General features: G+C 38.9%; 1 protein-coding gene across 4 annotated transcripts in view; it reads right to left on the bottom strand.

The window, feature by feature from the left end:
- The window catches only part of LOC113061535 (tetraspanin-9-like), a 163,503-nt gene that overhangs the window by 64,231 nt on the left and 79,803 nt on the right, over window positions 1-19,469 (bottom strand). For 3 of the 4 annotated variants that reach the window (XM_026230708.1, XM_026230707.1, XM_026230706.1), the window contains one exon: window positions 7,080-7,159. In XM_026230708.1, the coding sequence (XP_026086493.1) occupies window positions 7,080-7,142 (63 nt within the window). In that variant the 5' untranslated portion in view covers window positions 7,143-7,159. Of the gene's footprint in view, window positions 1-7,079; window positions 8,133-19,469 lie in introns of those variants that run through there. The other variant, XM_026230705.1, reaches the window with a different exon arrangement.

Raw genomic sequence — 19,469 nt, forward strand, 5'->3', positions numbered from 1 at the left:
GTCTACATAAAGCTTGAAGCATCAGAATAGGTATCGGTATCGGCCAATCACTTTGACAAGAAAACGCTACTCGATATCGGCTGCAAGAATTCTGATTGGAGCATCTCGTGACCACAAAAATGATTTAGCCATTCATACAGTCTATATTACTCAAGACTGACACCGCAGTGTCTGGCATTCGCAGTGTGGCGGCAGAGGACCCATATCCATGCTGAGCTTGGAATAAAGTCTATTCTCATTCCGACAGTGACAACAACTCACTCCAGACTGCACACAAGATGGACGAATGGTCCTTATCAAAAAGCTGGGCAAAAACCTGTCTCCTGAATGCATGATGCCTCAGAGAGCCAAAATACACTGCCGTGGGCTGATTCTCAGAGGGTCTCTCTCTCTCTCTCTCTGAAAAATAAGTAGATCCAAACACAAAAATCCTATCCATGCCTTTCAGGTTTTGGTGGAAAAGCAATCACATCTAATAGACCAAATTGAGGTTGTGCCTAAGGGATATGGAGTGAAGATTAATGGTAGAATGAGCCCTCTGGAGGACCTTTTGGAGGTGGAGATGCCGGAGATAAATTCCACGTGAGGTTCCTTCATCTTTACCCTAGCAACAGAAACCCAACAGAACAATTGCTGCACGATTGAATGGGAAGTTTTACACATTTGGGTCACTTGAGACCATCCCAAAAGAAGGCATTATTCAGAACTGAACTGAGATCTTTCTCGTCTTTTATTCAGATTTAATTCCTGAATTTGTATTGTGGCACAGCAGCACACAGGATGCAAAAATGTAATTCCAATTCAAATTTAGAAAATAAGTAGTACACCCTGAAGTATGAGGTTTATTGGCCTTACAGATAAATAAATAGATAGAAAGAACGATACAACCACAGAATGAATGATCAGATTGAAAGAATGATAGAACAATGAACAATTGAACAAACTAAAATACAGTTCCCCAGCTGCTAATGCCCCATTAAGCATCCTCTTTCCTGTTAATTAAACTGCACAGCGCTAACCACGACAAGCTCTGGTGTCATATCCCAGCACCAGGTGAAAGGTACAAGCTGGGAGAGTCGGCATGATCTGACATGTTGGCATTGATTTCCTGCATAATTTGCTTGTAGGTGACATGGAAAGTGCTGACTGGGGCATGCTACTCTTGCAATCTGCATTAATTGACAGCTTAGGTGAAGATTAGCATTGATTCTTCTGCTAAGGGTTGAGCTGGGAGTGGGATGGGGAAAGTTTCCCCACTCATGAATGATCTATGAAAGACTAAATCAAGAATGACTTTAAAGGAACCATTTCAAACCACTTCACAGTCACGTGGCATAATGATGATCGTTTCACAACCAACAAGCAGGGATCTAGCCAGCAGCCTGTGAGAAAGAGATGTGATATTACCTCACAATAAAGTGGAGTATGATCAGTTCATTTCAATAAATTGCAAATGAATACATACTAAAATATAAACAGGTTCATTCTGAGCAGCGGGCCACATCTTTGCCTTTCACTTCATCTGGTTTGTGGTCCTCAGAGGCGGTATGATGTCATTATCAGTAAATGCTTCTTGATGAGCCATGACTTCTTCCATATGACTGTCTTTTCATGCTAAAATCATCTTGTTCAAATGGAGGGCTTCTGCTATACCCAGGTTCTTTTTTTTTTCCAGGAAGAAAAAGTAGGCTTAATTAATATTGCTATGCTGCACATTTAATCCTGCTATTTTCTTTTAAACATTTCATAAAAGTCAAAAATTGCTAAATTACCACTGTGTGATTTTCAACAAATCCAAGAAGACAACTAGATATTCAATAGTAATATTCATGAGACAAGCTCCACCTCCGCTGTACATTTATCCTTTCAACCACAAACAAACAAAGTGCAGCTGAATGATACAGCACACAGAAGTTTTAATAATAATGTGATGCTTATGGAACGAGACAAAGCATTAGGATCTGATGCAGCAGCCAAAATGCATAGTTCCTGCATTACATGACACTTCAGCAGAATCACAAGAGCTAATAAAATGCTTAAAGAAAGTGCTGAACGCCTGATATTTCTAAAAACACATAATTCATCAGGGTCTTAAACAAGAACTGTTAAGATTTTGACAGATAGGTCTGTGTTTCTTTGGTTGCCTTGAATATGCCACATATAGCCCTTTGATTTATTTTTGTACAGTTTTAAAGATTTCCTCATGGGGGTAGGCAGGAGAGAGGAAAATAAAATGACAAATTAGTCAACTTACAGTATGTGTCTCTCAAGGTGTTATGGAGAATTCCAAAAGATTTCTTACCCTTAAGGGTGAATTTTATTTTTAATTTGACCATGAGGTGCTTTGTATCAGAGGCCGAAAAGGCATAAACAGATCTGTTGCTGAATTGGCTCAAACGCTTAAAATGAAGGCCACCCTGCATTGTGCCTCAGGCCCACAACTGAATAGGCCTTTATTAGATTGTTACCTCTGGACTTCAGGCCAAAAGGATACTTAAACAATGTAAAAAACACAAATAATGTACAAATAAAGTAGCAAAATAGCAAAAAGCTTTAATTATTTTGTATTTAAGTAATGTGGAGTTGTGCAGAACTAATTATAAATAAAGATTCTTAACCACTCCAGAGTTAGACCCCCTGGAAAGAAACACATCTCCAACTGATCCAACCATATCCCAGAGCTAATGAGCCCTTCCAGGATGCAAGAGGCAACGGTACAGGAAATCGACGGTCTAGATGCACTTATTGAGAGAAATTTCCCTAGATACGCAGATAACCAAGAAGCTGAGTAAATTATGTTAAGGCAAGAAAGTGGTAAACAACTTTATCAGATGCACGAAAAGGGACTAATTACAAATCTGCTGCATTCAATTCCTATTAAATTCGTAGTGCAGAAAAAAAAAAACATAAGAAATTAGCAAATGGTTCTAAACAGAAAGGAAAATTCTGTGGAGATGAACAAAACTCCTTGTCATGGTCGTTGCCGCAATACAGTTCTGTTTGTGTAGAACCCATTTGCTCTTTTCACTTGACGAAGTGCCTAACAATCACTGTTTGCAGTGTGAAATTGTATGATTAAAACTTTCAACAGACTGCTGTATCTACAAAACTTTCTCCAGACCAGTTTGTAAATCGGCACCTTGTATTTTAAAAAGTACGGACGCCTGCACATGGCATGCAGGATAAAAATAGTAGGCTAAATCGTGTGCACCATTTGCTATTTTGTTCCCTCGATTTGAAGTTGTCCACACAATTAATAAATTGAGGGAACGAATTAGTAATTGTACGTATGATATAGCAAGTCGAGGGGAAGAAATAGTAATCATAAAATCATTCACTAAAATTTGATTTTAAGACTATTTTTAGAATTTTTAAATTGAAGATGCTTTGTTACTAATAAAAATACTAACCCCAATCAAGTTGTATATATAAGTTTTATTCAATATTGTGATGTTAGGTTTTTAGCTTCTGCTCTCCATTCAACATGAACAAATACAAAAGATCTTAAGTGTTTCTTCTAAGAATAAAAGGTTAACATACTTGTCAGGAGAAAGTGTTGAGGTGAGAACAGATTTGTGAAAGTTTGTTAAATGTGCAATTTCCTGCTGCAAAGAATGATTAAAGCCCTTAAATGGATTTAATAAAGAAGTGAAGCCATAGAATGAATAAGATAAAGACAAACTGCTTTGCTTCCTTGGTTGGAAGCTCTGTAGGAAAACATACTGTACGTAGGTAGCAGGAAGGGTGGAGAGAGTGTGCCATTGCCGCAGTGTGGACATCCATTCTATCGCTCATTCATTCTACAGCACCCCCCCCCCACCCTTTCCTTCCCAAAGCACCCCAAGACTGCCACTCATATTGTGAGTTTTGTAGAAGCACCCAGCAGCACCAACATTTCAAACTTTAAAATGTCAACCCAGGTGTTGAAATCGACAGGCATCCTAATTTTTTGTTACCTTGTCCCAAATGACAGATAAATCCCCTGCAATCCCAAGAGTGTAACTCAGAATTCCTAAACACAAAGACGCTGCAGCTTTGATAAGGAACAGCTCACCTTTGGAGCAAACTGCTGAGGTGGCAGTACTGTTTGAATAAGAATATGGTGGATGTAATATGATAATAGAGGCAAAATGAGGCTTGTGCATTCAGTCTTTTAAGAAGGATGTTGTGCAAGGGGCATCCTGCTGTAGTGCTTTAGCCAGCCGTAAAACTGTAACAGGACAGCAGGAGGACAAAGAAAAAGCACAGAGCCACTGAAATATTGGTGTGAAATATGGCTCAGCCTGGTTCAAATGATATAGACAAATGACATCAGCTCACCAGGATTAAATGAGGTTGTAATGAATCTGGTGAGCTTATGTGAGTCTGAGAGGCTGTTTGGCGCCATTTATGAGAAGGTAGCCAAAGTAAAAACTGACAATCAATATTCATTAACAATTAATAACTGATGTAATTAGAGCTGATGTAATTTTTCAGTTTAGTGTGCATTGACAACTGTATAAATAGCAGGACTAAATGTTTGGGGCAGGTGCTAGAATGGCCCTTGAAAGGAAATCTATTTTCATCTAATATTAAATTAAGCTTTTATTTAATATTTTACCAAAATGCAATAGTTTTTCAAAGTAATAGAATATATTTTTCTGCTCACGATTCTTCGTATTATATTATTATTTTAACAATTTCCAAAGTCCCCCCCACAAAAAAAATAAAAAAATAAAAATTATAATAATAAATAAATAAATAAAAAAAATATATAAATAAAATACACTTTACAGATGGTTAATATAATAATAAGAATAGTGAGCAGAATAAAATATACATTATCAACTTAATACAAAACTATTTTCCAGTTAAAAAAAAATGTTTCAGCTTTAAAAATAACAATACAGTAGTATTACTTTGAAAACAACATGCTGTTTATTTTATTTATTTATGAATGCCATTTCTGCATCAGGACTGTCTGAAGAACAAAGGGAATTTCATATTTTGATGACTAAATGTAATAGGGAAAGAGAAAGATAGGAACCTGGTGGGAAATGGTCACTATTTGTTAAATTCTGCTTGGTGCCCCTGGAGAAAATTCCCAATAAATTCCCAATAAATAGACCAAAATGTATGAGCCGTTTAGACATGTTGAGTGCTGACTGTTACAGAGTCAGGAACACAGCATGGTATGATCAAGCTCACCACTAAACGCTCTAAACTCTGCTGATGCCGTCCAGCTCAAACCAAGCTAATCCACCTTAAAAAAGATGAGCCAGATGGTCACGAGCAACTGCCTATGTTGTCCTGTACAGGAGCCCCATGACATGCCTGAGGTTACTGCTTCTATTTACCTAGTGCCTCGAGTTACAACCGTAAGCCCTGTGAAGAGGCAGCAGGCGGCAGCACCTGGCTCTCTAAAGCGGATGGGGTGACAGGCTTCAATGTTCCACAGAATGGTAACCTTGCGATTCCTGGAGTGCCAAAGCAAGAGGAGTGTGTTTCCAGGGGTGTCATGATACAGAGGCACACTCTCTTTGGAGATCACCAAGCTTCAATCGCCATCACTCTCTGAGGCATGTCGTAACCCTAAATCACACACACACACACTGGTGACTGCACACGCATATCTCTGGGACTTTGACTGCGGCACATGTTGGAATGACCTCACGGGACTCAACTCAGGTCGTGTGAAGAATCATTAAAAGAATATTACCACCAGAACATCTAAATTACCCCTTAGCAGGAGCTGTGTCGCCAGCGGCCAAGTGGTTCTTGCTGCTACTACTAATGCACAGACACTTTCTCCAAACAACTCTTTGTTATTAGACCTTGTTGCTTAAAGAACGATTCAGGGACTTCAAAATCTCGCTGACAGTCCATTGTATCAAAGCTCACAACCTTTGGCCATAATCTACCATCTGTTCTCATAGCTATTGAAGGATTTAATGCCCTGGTGAGCTGAGAGAGCGTCTGTGGGAGTGTCTCTCTGTGAAAAACAGTAGGATCACACAAGTATAATGCCCTCCAAGGAATGACTCTAGTATCTACCTTGTGACACCTCCACATGTTGTTCTCCCTTGCACACACACCTTTCACACTTATGTCTTTGCCTAGATCAAAACAAGTCTCAGGACTCTGTAACGTGACGAGCCACCCATCCTGAACTACATTTCACAACATACTTGGGTTGTACTGAAGTCTTGGGATTCATACTGTATATATAAAGTCAAATATTTGGTCATAGACAGAGAGGTGGATGATGGATGGGCGAAGTATTTTATGCTCAGGCAGACTCCTTATCGCTTTTAGCGAGTCAGACATGGCCCAGATATCACTTTGTGAGAGTATGTGTGCGAGGCGAACCTTGTTAGCTTATGCGATTCGCGTTTATGCATGAGTGCCTCTGCACAAAAGACACAGCTAAATGTCCTCCATACACTCTCTCCCATCAGATTTTAATCCACTACCTCCATTTTTCTGAGATATGCTTCATAACAAATGGAGTTGACAAAAACATGGACTTGAGGTTTGCAAACTGAAAAAAATTACGTCAGCATAAAGCAACAGTTAACCACATAATACAAAAAATTTATAAAATGCATGGGCAAAATGAAACAGAAACACTATAAATTAAGTGTTTGTTGAAGCAATACCAAACTAAATGTGTTTAACTGATTGTTTAAAGTAGCAAACTACAAAGTTGTTAAGACCTATGACTGAATGTGATTAAAGCAAGAACATGGACATGATACTTATGGTAAACATCACAGCATCTCATCAAAGCTAAACCCATTTCGGGAGTGTGGCACAGTTTTCCCAGGGTGCCCCCAAGAGACTCAAAGGCAGCCAAAAATAGTAACGAATACGTAAATCAGAGCATGGCTAGCCTGACGTAACATAGGAAAAACGCATGACAGGAAAGTCCCAGTACCGGCACAGGTCGCTCTGAGGAGAACGCACCATCTCAATGTACACTTGTTACCTTTACTGAGCTAGAAACCAAATTCTGACCGAGCGACCACAAACCTTTAGTACCTCACTATCTGCGGAATTAGAACAGAGCAGAAGTCAAGGAAATTCAAAGTGTGACTTACCCAGAAGATGAGGTTGAAGACGAACATCATGTATTTCAGGCAGCACAGACAGCCTCTAGCCATGTTGCACTTCTTGAACTCTAGAAGGAACACAAAGGATAGATCCAGATAAAAGACCACGTATTTGCTGCCTTTAGGAGACTTGTACTTATTGTTGGCTTTGTCATCGCTGGCTGCCCCACTCGGAGCAGAGGTTTGTGCACGTGGGCCAGTGGACCCGTAAAAAGCACCAGCGTTAAAGCCTCGTCCTCCGAATGGCCGACCGGAGGTGGAGGCTTGGGCAAAATCGGAGTCACGGCTGTCCACAGAGGGGCTACGGTGAATGGCGGATTCCTCACTACTTGACTTCTCCATGCTCTGGAATGGAAGCCGCTTTCTTTATTTCATTCTCTATCATGTCTCTCAGAATAGTCTTTGAACAGAAGCTTGAACTTGCGCGCTAGTGTTCCAAAAAGTGCTAGTCTTTCTCTTTCACACAAAAGATCAGGAATAAGTCAATCAGAAAGTGGCTTTGCAAAATCGCTCTAGTGGATGTGGCAGCTTGCCCTGTAGCCTTGCTGTAATATCCAGAAGTGTGACTCCCACGAGCAGGTGTGCATTGAGTGTAACTGAAGTTTCAGCAGTATTTCTTCACCCTACGCCCCTTGTTACCCCTCTAAGAGTGTCCTAGTCCAAGCAATGTCCGACTTGGTTCAGCTGCTGCTCGATCCCACGCTCCTGTCTGCTGACCTCAGCTCTGCCTTTCCACGAGGAGCTGATAAGTTCCCACAGCCTTCTAACTTACACCCCTGTTCTCCTCACATAATTCTGCGCTCCGCGAGACTCTCTATAGCTCTTTTTATTGATTTTTTTACCCTCGTTTGCCTGAATCAATCACGCTGCTTTGATTCAACCACTCTCTGGCAGAGCATGCTGTTCCTTGCTCCTCTCCTCCTCTCTCTGTCTGCGCTCACTCAGTCACTGCTCTGGTGCTGATACGCGCTATTATCAGCAGCCGCATCGAGTGGGCATTCCCTCCCAACCTAATTCTAAGCCTTCACCTCTCTCTCTCTCTCTCTCTATGACTGTACTCCCTTCAGCCCCTCCCCTTCCACTCAGACCACCAATAGGACAGCAGATGCTGGTGCTAGCCCCTCCCCCAGCCAATACAGCAGCTTTAATATGCTTATCATCACGGTGCTTTATGCCTATACAAGTTCAGTGCTCTCAACTTCACCGGCTGGCCAGGAGAGAGTCTGGGAGGGCAATGATGAATAAAAAAAAAAAAATCATGAGCTGATGGTGGAGGAGGTGCAGCGAGATGAACATGAGAGGAAGCATGCAGCTGCACATTTCCCTATAGCATGGGACTGTATGTTATTAAAACAAGTTTTAAGTTGCAATATCTGCAAAAATGAGGAACTGAATTTAATCATGTAACCACTTCCAAGTCACCCATAAGTTTATGTATTCACGGGGTAATCAAATATAACAATAATATTCAGAGAAATACAGCAGTGAAGTGAAACCTGTGAGGATATGTGGAGGTTTGTGCATGACCGGTGTTTACTACTTTAAAACCCTTTATCCATGCTCTCCCCCGTTGCCGTGTAAGGAGCACGGGTAAATTGGCAGTGCATCAGACTCAGGAATTATAGCACTATTTCAAGCATGGATACTGGATAGGAGCTTGGAGATACTTCAGGCTTTTCTGCAGAATGTAAGGGTTACATCTTTAGTACCTGATGCATGCCGTGTGCTCATAGCAAATGTGTTTTATACATACTGTAGACCGTAAATGTGCATTGTTTAAAAATTCCTTTAAAAATACTTGAAATACATAGTATTTTAAACATAAAATACTTAATGTTTGAAATATCAGTATCTGGTTCTTGATAGAGAAACTAAAGCAATGTATAAGCTAGAAGTGGTCATCTGCTAATTAAAAATGTGATTTACTTGTGAGCAGTTATTTTGATTAGCCATGTAATTCCATATAATTAGCTTACAGGGACCCGGGTTTAGTCTGACTTTCATTCTGGCACTCTACTATCTATAATTAAAGGCAAGAAGCATAACAACGAAATAAAACTAAACTAAACTAAGTTAAATTAAATTAAATTGTGATGCATGCTAAGCTATTACTATTGTTCCTACTTGGGTTAAATATTTTTTTAAGGCTTCACTGGCCTTGAGAGTGATTTTTGGAGCAAGATGGAAAACTTGAGGGTGGGCCACAAAGGCAAGTGACTTTTGCTCAGGTAAGCACCCCTAATGTTTTCCTCAGAAAAAGCAGAAATCTAGTTCACTTTACTTTCACGCCTCAGAGAACCTTGACTAAATAGCCAGTAGGCACTAATTAAGCATTTCAAACTGCAAGTGTGAAACGGTTAATTTGGCAACTTAGATCAGCAAATGCGTCAGCTGTCATCGATCATTGTGTTTCATCACAATACTGCCTCCAATTTACTGTGTCTTTTTCCTGCAGATATCCACTCTGAACCCCTGCATTCAGTAGCATGATTCACAGCTATAAACAGCCCCTAATCTCAATGATATTGACAACGCTGTGGATGGTCTTGATTGAAGAATCAGGCTTTATTCAGATCCGAAACCCCATGTGGAAAGCTCCAGAATGCAGAGCCCTTCAAGTTGAAGTCGTGAGTCTGCTAGGGCCTGATTCAATATGGCCTGCATCAATGCTGGCACGCGGGCTGATAGGCATTCGTTTGGCCACCCCAGGGCCATCTTCATTAGATTCTGTCCTGTGCAAAGTGAACATGCTCAAGAGCACACACCGAACTTGATAATCACAAGAGAGCATACTCACAACGATATACAGTACAGATCAAAAGTTTGGACACACCTTCTCATTCAAAGAGTTTTCTTCATTTTTATGACTATGAAAATTGTAGAGTCACACTGAAGGCATCAAGGGCTATTTGACCAAGAAGGAGAGTGATGGGGTGCTGCGCCAGATGACCTGGCCTCCACAGTCACCGGACCTGAACCCAATCGAGATGGTTTAGGGGTGAGCTGGACCGCAGACAGAAGGTAAAAGGGCCAACAAGTGCTAAGCATCTCTCGGAGAACTCCTTCAAGACTGTTGAAAGACCATTTCAGGTGACTACCTCTTGAAGCTCATCAAGAGAATGCCAAGAGTGTGCAAAGCAGTAATCAAAGCAAAAGATGCTACTTTGAAGAACCTTGAATATGACATATTTTTAGTTGTTTCACACTTTTTTGTTATGTATATAATTCCCAATATGATTCCACATGTGTTAATTCATAGTTTTGATGCCTTCAGTGTGAATCTATAATTTTCATATACATGAAAATAAAGAAAACTCTTTGAATGAGAAGGTGTGTCCAAACGTTTGGTCTGTACTGTATATGGTTTGTTATTTGCTTCTTATACCTGCATAGTTAAATTCATAAGAATGTTAATTCCTAACAAGTGTAATGTAAATCAGCTTATCATATACAACAAAGAGACATTCAATGTAAAATACTGTAAACACAGATGTATGATGAAAGTAAAATGTCTCTTAGAATTCATAGTGAAATCCCTGTTGTATTAGATATCCACCAAAAATATTTCAAATGAAAACAAATTAATGAGCTACCTCATAATTTCCAGTGAACAACAGACGAAGGACGTTACCAGAAGTCCCTCTGTGACATGCTTGATTATACTTTAAATATATCTTTCTTACTCCATGCTATCATTTTCAAAAGCATTTGGTCATCATGATATTTTCTCAAACCACAGTGGCCTGATTTTAACACAAAATTTAACTGTGTTTTTTTTTTTGTGTGTCCGCATGTGTCTTAGAAAGCTTCAAATTAACACATACACATAAAGGATTGGAAAGATCAAATGTCAAGTAAAGAGAATCATGAACAAGAAAAACTGAATTTACACTGTGTTTCATTATGATACAATCATGCAAACCCTATGCCAGTGTAAATCAGTGGAGCCTAAATGGTAAAACAGAGTGATCTCTTCTCAGTAATTCCTTTTTTGTTTTTACATTTCACTTCACAAAAGGCCAAACAGTTGGACAAAACAGTGGGGGAAGGCGATACTTCTAAGACCCACTGAGAACCAATAAAAAAACAAGTTCAAAGTCTGTCTAAGTGGATTATTGTAGAGCTACATGCTGGAGTGATTACAAAGACATAAAAAGAGATCAATACACATGCAAGAACCTTATCTCCATTTGCTTAAATCTTAATTTGTTGCTTTCATAAGCTGAATATCTTTAATTGCACTGCGGTTGAGATGTGTGCTAGCTTTCCCAAGACATTATCTGAGATATAAAGCAATCTAATTTAGCTGCAAAGAGGATGGAATTGTGTTTAGGTCATCTGTAAAAGCTTTGTTTCTGAAAAGAGCTCTAAATGGTTGAGAATAGGGCTGTTAAAGACTCTGCTTGTTGAGCTTTGGTGAAACAAATTCCTTGGTGCACAAAATATCTATTTTATAGGTCTTTATATCTAGTGCATAATTATAAAAATTCAAGCACAGACAAAACCACAAGGATTTATCACCCTCTGAACTCAAAATGCATTACAGAAAATCCAGATAAAATGGAATGAGTCCAGTGCCGGTCAAAACTGATTTAAATATAACGCAGACCAATTTGATATGGTTTAGCATCCACTTCACATACCTACAGCAGATTCCATAAGAATGATAACTTGCGAATGACTGACCTCAGCAGCTGCGAGAAACATTCATAAACAAGTTATATTTGAGGACGATAACAAATGACAGCCAGAGGCATAAATTCATTCAAGGTCAAGAACTTTTTCTTGAACTATACATCGCAATCTATTCAGAGAACCCATTTGAAAGCAAAGGCTAAGACCTCAAAAAGATCAATATCTATTTTTCTGTTCACCCTCTATATAGTTTTAAACAGCAATATGGAAATACACAGTGATCTGTTCCGAGAGTTGCTAGTGTGTTGATTAGATACAGTACGCAGGTGTGAAAACAACAAGACCCCCAAACTAGACCACACACCTCTATGAAGAGAAAGAACTCTCTGAACAAACAAATGACTGTCACACATTTTGTGGCTCATAACAGATCGTCTCCGGAAAGTCTGGCAATTGGCATAGCAGCGTCTCGGCAAAGGTTATATTTAGAAATTCATGTTAAATGTCTCTTCTCAAACAAACAAGTGAACAATTAGAACTAAATTTTTCACTTCTTCACTCAAGTCAGAGATCGATTTTATGTGATATTTACTGATAAGCCTGGCATTTTGTGATGTGTGGATAATTTGTCAGAGTAGACGAGTCGATCGCAAGGTTCTTGCTCATTATCTACAGATTCAGGGAAATAAGGCTGAGAATCTGTAAAAGTGTTCATTAGAAAGGGGGAGAAAAGATGTTCTTTGTAATGGAGACAATGCTGGTCTGATGATGCTTAATAAATAAAACTTTTTGGAGTAATAATCCAAACCCTACATTAGCAGCACAAATGACAATTTCTGCTTTCTTGTGCCAATATTTGTATATGCTTCAAAATGTCTTCATATATTAAACATGAAAATCAGCAAATACAACAGTGCACAGCAAAAAAAAAAAAAAAAAAAAAAAAAAAAATATATATATATATATTTTTTTTTTTAACCATTATATTTCTGATACAGGGACATTATTTCATAATGTTGATGAACAGAAAAAAAATTATTTGAACTCACCCCACATATTTCAAATTTGCACACCAATGGTTAAAAAAATAATAATAAGAAGAAGAAATTGGTGCTGTAATGTTGAATTAACTGTCATTTTAATGTTGAGAATACTTTCAAGTTTGTTTCAGTCTTCAACTGTTCAAGTATTTTTTTTTAAATTATATTTATTACATTTTATTAATTGTTTTAAATGACCAAAGGTCCAAGTTATTTCCTAAAATAATCCACATGCCATCAATGCTGTCAAAGTGTGCTGTCTTAAGCAAAATCACAGCTAAACTCAAACAGCCAAATCTTGCCGAGTCCTGCTGTGGAACTACAATAAAAGTATATTTTAACTATGTCAGTTTTGTCAGACAATCTTAAGGTATACTTTAGACTGTCAGTTCGAAATCAGGTTTGCTGCAAACTCTTCAGCAGGCAGCGTGACTCCATGACCTCGGAGCTCTGAGCAAATAGGAATGGCACTGAGAGACAAACGACAGGGCCGGGCCCCCTGTCAGCTCTGCGCTGACAAAGCAGCAGACCACACAGGTAGGCAGGGCAAGAGAGAGAGAGAACGCGAATGGAAGAACCAGGGAAACATGGACCCGGCAGTTCAATCTCCAGTTTAAACCGCAAACCCACTGGCCCATCCATCAGCGTAACAGCAGATAAACGTGTAAGAGAGCGAGAGGACAGAACAACCTAAACAAAGTAGAGCAAACAAACTTCAACCCGACATGAGCATTTACAGCTTCAGAGGAAACGCTTCGCCTGCAAAACATAACTGAAGTTAAAGATAAAGTATATGAATTCTCTAATAAACAAGATGAAAAAGCCTGAAGCATGTGTAGATTAATGAGCAAAGCATGGCTTTCCACATTTGGGCAAAGCATGGCTTTCCACTTTTGTACAAGATGGACTTCAAGTCAATAGATCAGGGAGTCAATGCATAATAATAGTGTCTATGAACGAATTATTCACTGCTATGAATAATTGCACATGAGAAAACACCCACTCAGTCAAAGACGTTAGTTATTCATTTATCATCACTGAGTTTAACTGATGTTCACAGAGCGTATTCTGAAAAATTACTTTTTGATGAAAGTGTTACGCACTCTATGACACTGAGACCTGTTGAGTGCTGAACACTGCCTACAAACTGTGCACATAAATGGTCAATAATTACTGGTAAAATGTCCAGCCAACTGGTCATTATCACAAAATAAACCCTGACTGTATCACCCAGAAAAGGTTTATTTTGAGATAAAGACCGGTTAGCTGTACATTATCCTGCTAATTACATGCCTGTTTATCACGTAAAAACTGTATGGACATATGGATGAGAATTATTACATTTGAGCTGAAATTATTTTATTATGCAAAAAAAAAAAGAGACTGCAAAGTGATGCAAGTCACATAAAACTAGCACAGCTATGTCGAAAATTATACAAATTAGTGGGTGTGGAACCTCATAAGTGTTAAAAATGAAAAGCTCTACATAGACAACAACCCCGCATGCTAAACAAAATCCCAAAATGGAGACAACATACTATGAATTTAATGGAGTTTGATGTTAGCACGTTGTTAAGCTAACGTCTCACATTCTAAAAAATGCATTGCAACCACAAGTATTAGGGGTGCACCGATAAAGATCGGCCGATCATTAATGCGCATCTCGTTAGTAAAGCCGGTTCTCTAATCAGCGGTAAATTCCATCAGGTGTGTTATTTCACAAAGAGCAGCTGTTACTACACAGAGCCGTTGTTAACTGACGAGCTGCGCAAATAAACGCTGAAAATGAACGTGGATTTACAAAGCTAGCATGCTTGGTTTTATGGGTGATTTGTTACTTCACAATGTGACACCAAGTTGTTTTCCGCTACCTTCACCCTCTCTGGTGGAATCAGCTGCCAACCTTCTTCTCTGCCTTTCTCCTCTGCCCTAATTGAGCTCTCCAATAAATATGGCATTTTAAACGGATTTGGATAAAAGCATCTCTTAGGTGCATTAATGTAAATATAGATAATGTACAACTGTGTAACTCTGAGGGCACTACCCCAGTGACAAGCTAACTGAAACTTTTTTTTCTTGACAGTTTAGGCAGCTTACTAGTTCTTTGAACAAAGCAATTATACACAAGAACATTCAGCCTACTGCTTAAATAATTACTGTTAAAAAGCAGACCATCTCAGACATCCACTTCAAAAAAGTCTTCTTGTGCATGAATGATGAAATCCAACGGAAACAGCACATATTCTTTTCCAGAACACATTACTATGGATAAAGTCAGATTTGTAACAAAAAATAAATGCAATGGAACTGTCAAACTGTCAAAAAAGTTTGCGACTTGCGAAACGGTTAAGATGACCTTCACTCATCAAATTACAACAGGTTCCTGTTCCTGCACCTGCAGCCTAAAATCTGCTCAGCATGGAACACGCCGCTCAGCTTGAGGCATTTTAAGGTACAGCTATAATTCATCCATCAAATAACTGCCGGTACGGATACAAGGTTGTTGTCTGCACATTACTGTGTCGTATCCAGTGCAAACACAAACCAGAGGACCACAGCCAAATAACGCTTCCCCCTTCTATAGATAGACATAGTCAGTCATCCGTTACCCCCTAAGATTAGAGGAGAAAGAGAGAGTGGGTTACTTTTATTTTGGGAATCCGAGAGAGGGGCGAGGTGGATAAAAGTGTTGTGGTTTATGGCCAATGCTCCCCACCACGTGTGCATCCCTGGAGAGGGTGACGCCGGCTAGCCGGTCCACTTCACCTTTTCCGAAGAACCTGCAGATGCTGTGGTCACAACTACAACCTATTTCCAGCCCTGCAGCAATGTGATTATACCAATGATCCCTTCCGCCATGGCAAAAGCCTATAAGGGGCAGTATTCCTGTGGCGCCTGCTGGGCAATTCGACACACACTTAATCCTCCTCTGTGTTTCATGGAAACAGCAATAGAAAACACATCAGGAGGTCTGGAGATAGAAGCACACAAACATCCGTACAGGGACTGGAAACTTTTGGGAAAGTTTTGTAAATGGAGCTTATCAGAAAGAAACTCTCTTTGGTAACTGCTTACTTCAGCTCAAGGTGAAGTCTAGAAACTTTGGAGGTAGGCATGGTGCCCATTGGCTCCAGCCTCGTCTTTGGTGTTTGCGGGGGCATTTTAACACGTGGTTCAATGGAACCAGCTGGTCTGACGGAACCGGAGCTGCTGATACAGCTCCTCGAGGTCAAAACTGTTATAACAATACATCACTGCCTCTATAACTGTGGATGCAACACAGCAGGGAAGGCTTGTGGATTACCACACTTATATCTAAAGCTCTATTATATAGTGTATTTATGTGTGCATTCATTAAGCTTACCCAGAATTAGTGTGGATTCATGTTTCTAGGTAAAAGGGAAACATGGATTAGACACAATGTGGCAGATGCTATAGAGAGATTTTCATCACATCAATACTACTCTGAATATCCCTTACAATTTAGATGCAAACCAAGAAAACATTTTACATTTTTTACAATCCATACACTATCATTCAAAAGTGTGCTCTTAGTAAAACATGTTTTGAAAGAAATCAATACTTTTATTCATCCAGGGCACATTCAATTGATCAAAAGACCTATATTCCAAAAGATTTATATTCCAAAATAAATGCTGTTCTTTCCAACGTTCTATTCATCAAAGAATCCTGAACAAATGTATCATGGTGTCTACAAAAATATTAACCAGGACAACCGTTTTCAACTTTGAGGATAAATGAAGAAATGTTTCTTGAGCACCAAAATCAACATATCAGAATTATTTCTAAAGAACCATGTGAAACTGAAGACTGGAGAAATTATGGAGAAAATGTATCATTATTTAAATTATTACAATTTTAAAGAATTATTACACATCTTCATGTCCTCCCACTTCACATCTGTTGAAAACAGTGGATGCAGTAAGCTAAGGTTAGTTCACTTCTATGCTTCCTTTTTCCGCCAATACAAAAATTTTTATTAATAAAGGGATGTCAATGGCAATGAAGACGTGACAAAAATAAACATGCAAACAGACAAAACTATGGCTAAAAAGGGCTGTAAAAATTAACACTAGCTTGCACACTTGCAAAAGAAAAAAAATAAGGGAAAAAATATGACACTTTTAAAAGAAAACAAAAATACTCCTTTTAGCCACATTAGTTCATATTCAGTCAGTCTGAGCCCTCCAAGAAGAACTGCCACGCAGATAATAACTGGCCCTCATTTATTTCAAAGAGAAGTGTCTCCTTTCATGGATTCACTTTATATTATATGCTTCCTATGTTTAGAAGAAGTCTTCACTATGAAAGCCACTCGTTTATTGTGCATATCAGGCTTGTGGGCACAAAGTTAAGAGAGGCTTCTAGTTGCCCCCTGGCATCATTATGAAACTATAAGACTCACAAATAAGGTTTCAAGTAAAGATGAGCATCACAATGTCTTCTGGGAAATCATCATGCGCACTAGAGCCATCAAACTTCGCAAAGACATAATTAACTCATTACAAGCTACTTAACAGCTAATGAAACATCAAATTACTCATTATTTGACCACTTATAATGATTATTAAGCTATGCTAACCAGGACGAAATTAGCTTCAGACAAGCACAGGAGACAATGGTCACTGGTGTCAGAGATTGTAAACCCACCAGCTGGTCTACCCAGCACTGCAATATGGCCAGCTCTCTTTAGTCCATGATCTGAGCTCCAAGACCAGAGGCTCAATCTATGGCAGACGTCCTATGTGGGACCGTCCACTGTTTACTGAGGCCCAACAAAGCTGCTAGTTCTTATTAGGGGTCCAAAGAGGGACGCAGATGGCATGGAGAGGTGAGAAGGACAGGCAGTGGAGCTTAACATCACGCCCCAGAAACCTTCAATTCGGATTTGCATCGGTGGGTCCATCCAATGGAGGATTAGAGAATCTCTCCAGGGATGAAGCCAAGATGGCCTTAACCTGAATAGACAACTAAAAAACAATCCGTATTGAAACAAACTCAAAGTTTGTGCTTTTAAATGTCTACTTTGAAGAACATCAAGTTCTTGAAAGCTGGTTTTATTGATCATAGCAAAAGTAGTAAATATTATCACAGGTTTAGTGTACTGAAGCACCACCAAGCAGATACCGCAAATTTACCTCAAAGCCTCAGTTTACCACCACAGTAAAGATTTCAATGGAAACAGCAACAGATTCCTCACACCCACCACCACAATCAGTCTGCAGATGTTAACACAAAAACTATTTATTTGTCACCGATACTAATGAGCTTTTCTACAAATACGTCAAACTTCTGGTTCACATGTAAGGAAATAAACAAAAGTGATGACATCGTTAACAAGTCTATTGACTTTGAGTAATCGCTATAAGTTTGGAAACATTACTTGGCTCTCCGCTGAAAATATTTTCTGTAGTCAGATACGTGTGTTTACATTCAGAAAGGGATTTCAAATAAGTCTCAAGGTATTTAATAATATGGCCGAGGTACAACAGATTATAAATTATGTTACATCTCCGGCATACTGATCACCTTGTGTGCAAATGCAAGACTATGAAATCCCAATATTTGTTTTGGGAAACTGAAGTGCATCTGAAGTCATGTTGCAAATATCACACATGTGACGCCGACAGAATGCCCTAATTATTTTTGGTTTTCATGTATTTCCAAGTCAAATATGTTTCAATTACACGTTCATGAGTTAAGCTGCCATTATGAATGCTGAAAGCACTGTTCAAAGTCATTTATACAAAATGAAATGTACAATTGATTAAAAATAACACTGAAGTTAGTCAAAAACAACTTTAGGCAACTGAAGAGTTGACAGGCTTGCACAACTAAAATATAATTCCTAGATAATTCACCAAATGCTGTACATTGTGCACAAGAGATTATGAACCATTGAGAAATTAATAAAAAAATAGTTTAAGAATCTGTACAATTTTCATTTAACTCCTAAATCTGAACAGAATTTTAATTAGCAACAGCGGCAAGTAGCAACAGGATGCAGATTTGAATTTGAATGTAATGAAACAAAAAGTAAGTCTTGAAAGGTTTATAGGCAAGATAGTCAGCCAACAACAGAATGATAGATAGACAAACAGACAAAAATAAACTCAAGAAATAAAAGGAAGACAATTAACTAGTACTGAAAAAGTTTTCTGGTTAACAGGAAGGGAACACAAATTCACTATTAACTAAAGGCTGATTTATACTTTTGCATCGGACCTGCGCCGTCAGTTTTCATTTATACTTCTATAAATGAGTCATTGTCCACGTCGACGTGCAGTACACACCTTTGTTTTATTTTATACAAGAAGGTGTAACATTAAAATATAGTAAAGTGCACATAAACACATAAAACTCTAGTACATATGGAGGGAGGGGTTCTAGCAGACCAATAACAGCACTTGCGGTCAGTGTAGAATTGACGCGCAGTTACGATTTTTGGAGAAGCTACGGTTTAGGATGTGCCTCTACGTGTAGGCTGGGGTGTAGGTTCTACGCAGAATTACAAATCAGCTTTAAAAGTTTTCCCTCAATAAACTCCTAATTTGCTGCTTATTAATAGTTAATAAGGTAGTTGTTATGTTTAGGTATTGGGTCCGGTTAAGGAATCTAGAACATGATCATGCAAAATAATACATTAATATGTGCCTAATAAGTACTAATAAACAGCCAATAA

This window comes from Carassius auratus, chromosome 43, assembly GCF_003368295.1.
Source record: "Carassius auratus strain Wakin chromosome 43, ASM336829v1, whole genome shotgun sequence".
Classification (NCBI taxonomy): domain Eukaryota; kingdom Metazoa; phylum Chordata; class Actinopteri; order Cypriniformes; family Cyprinidae; genus Carassius; species Carassius auratus.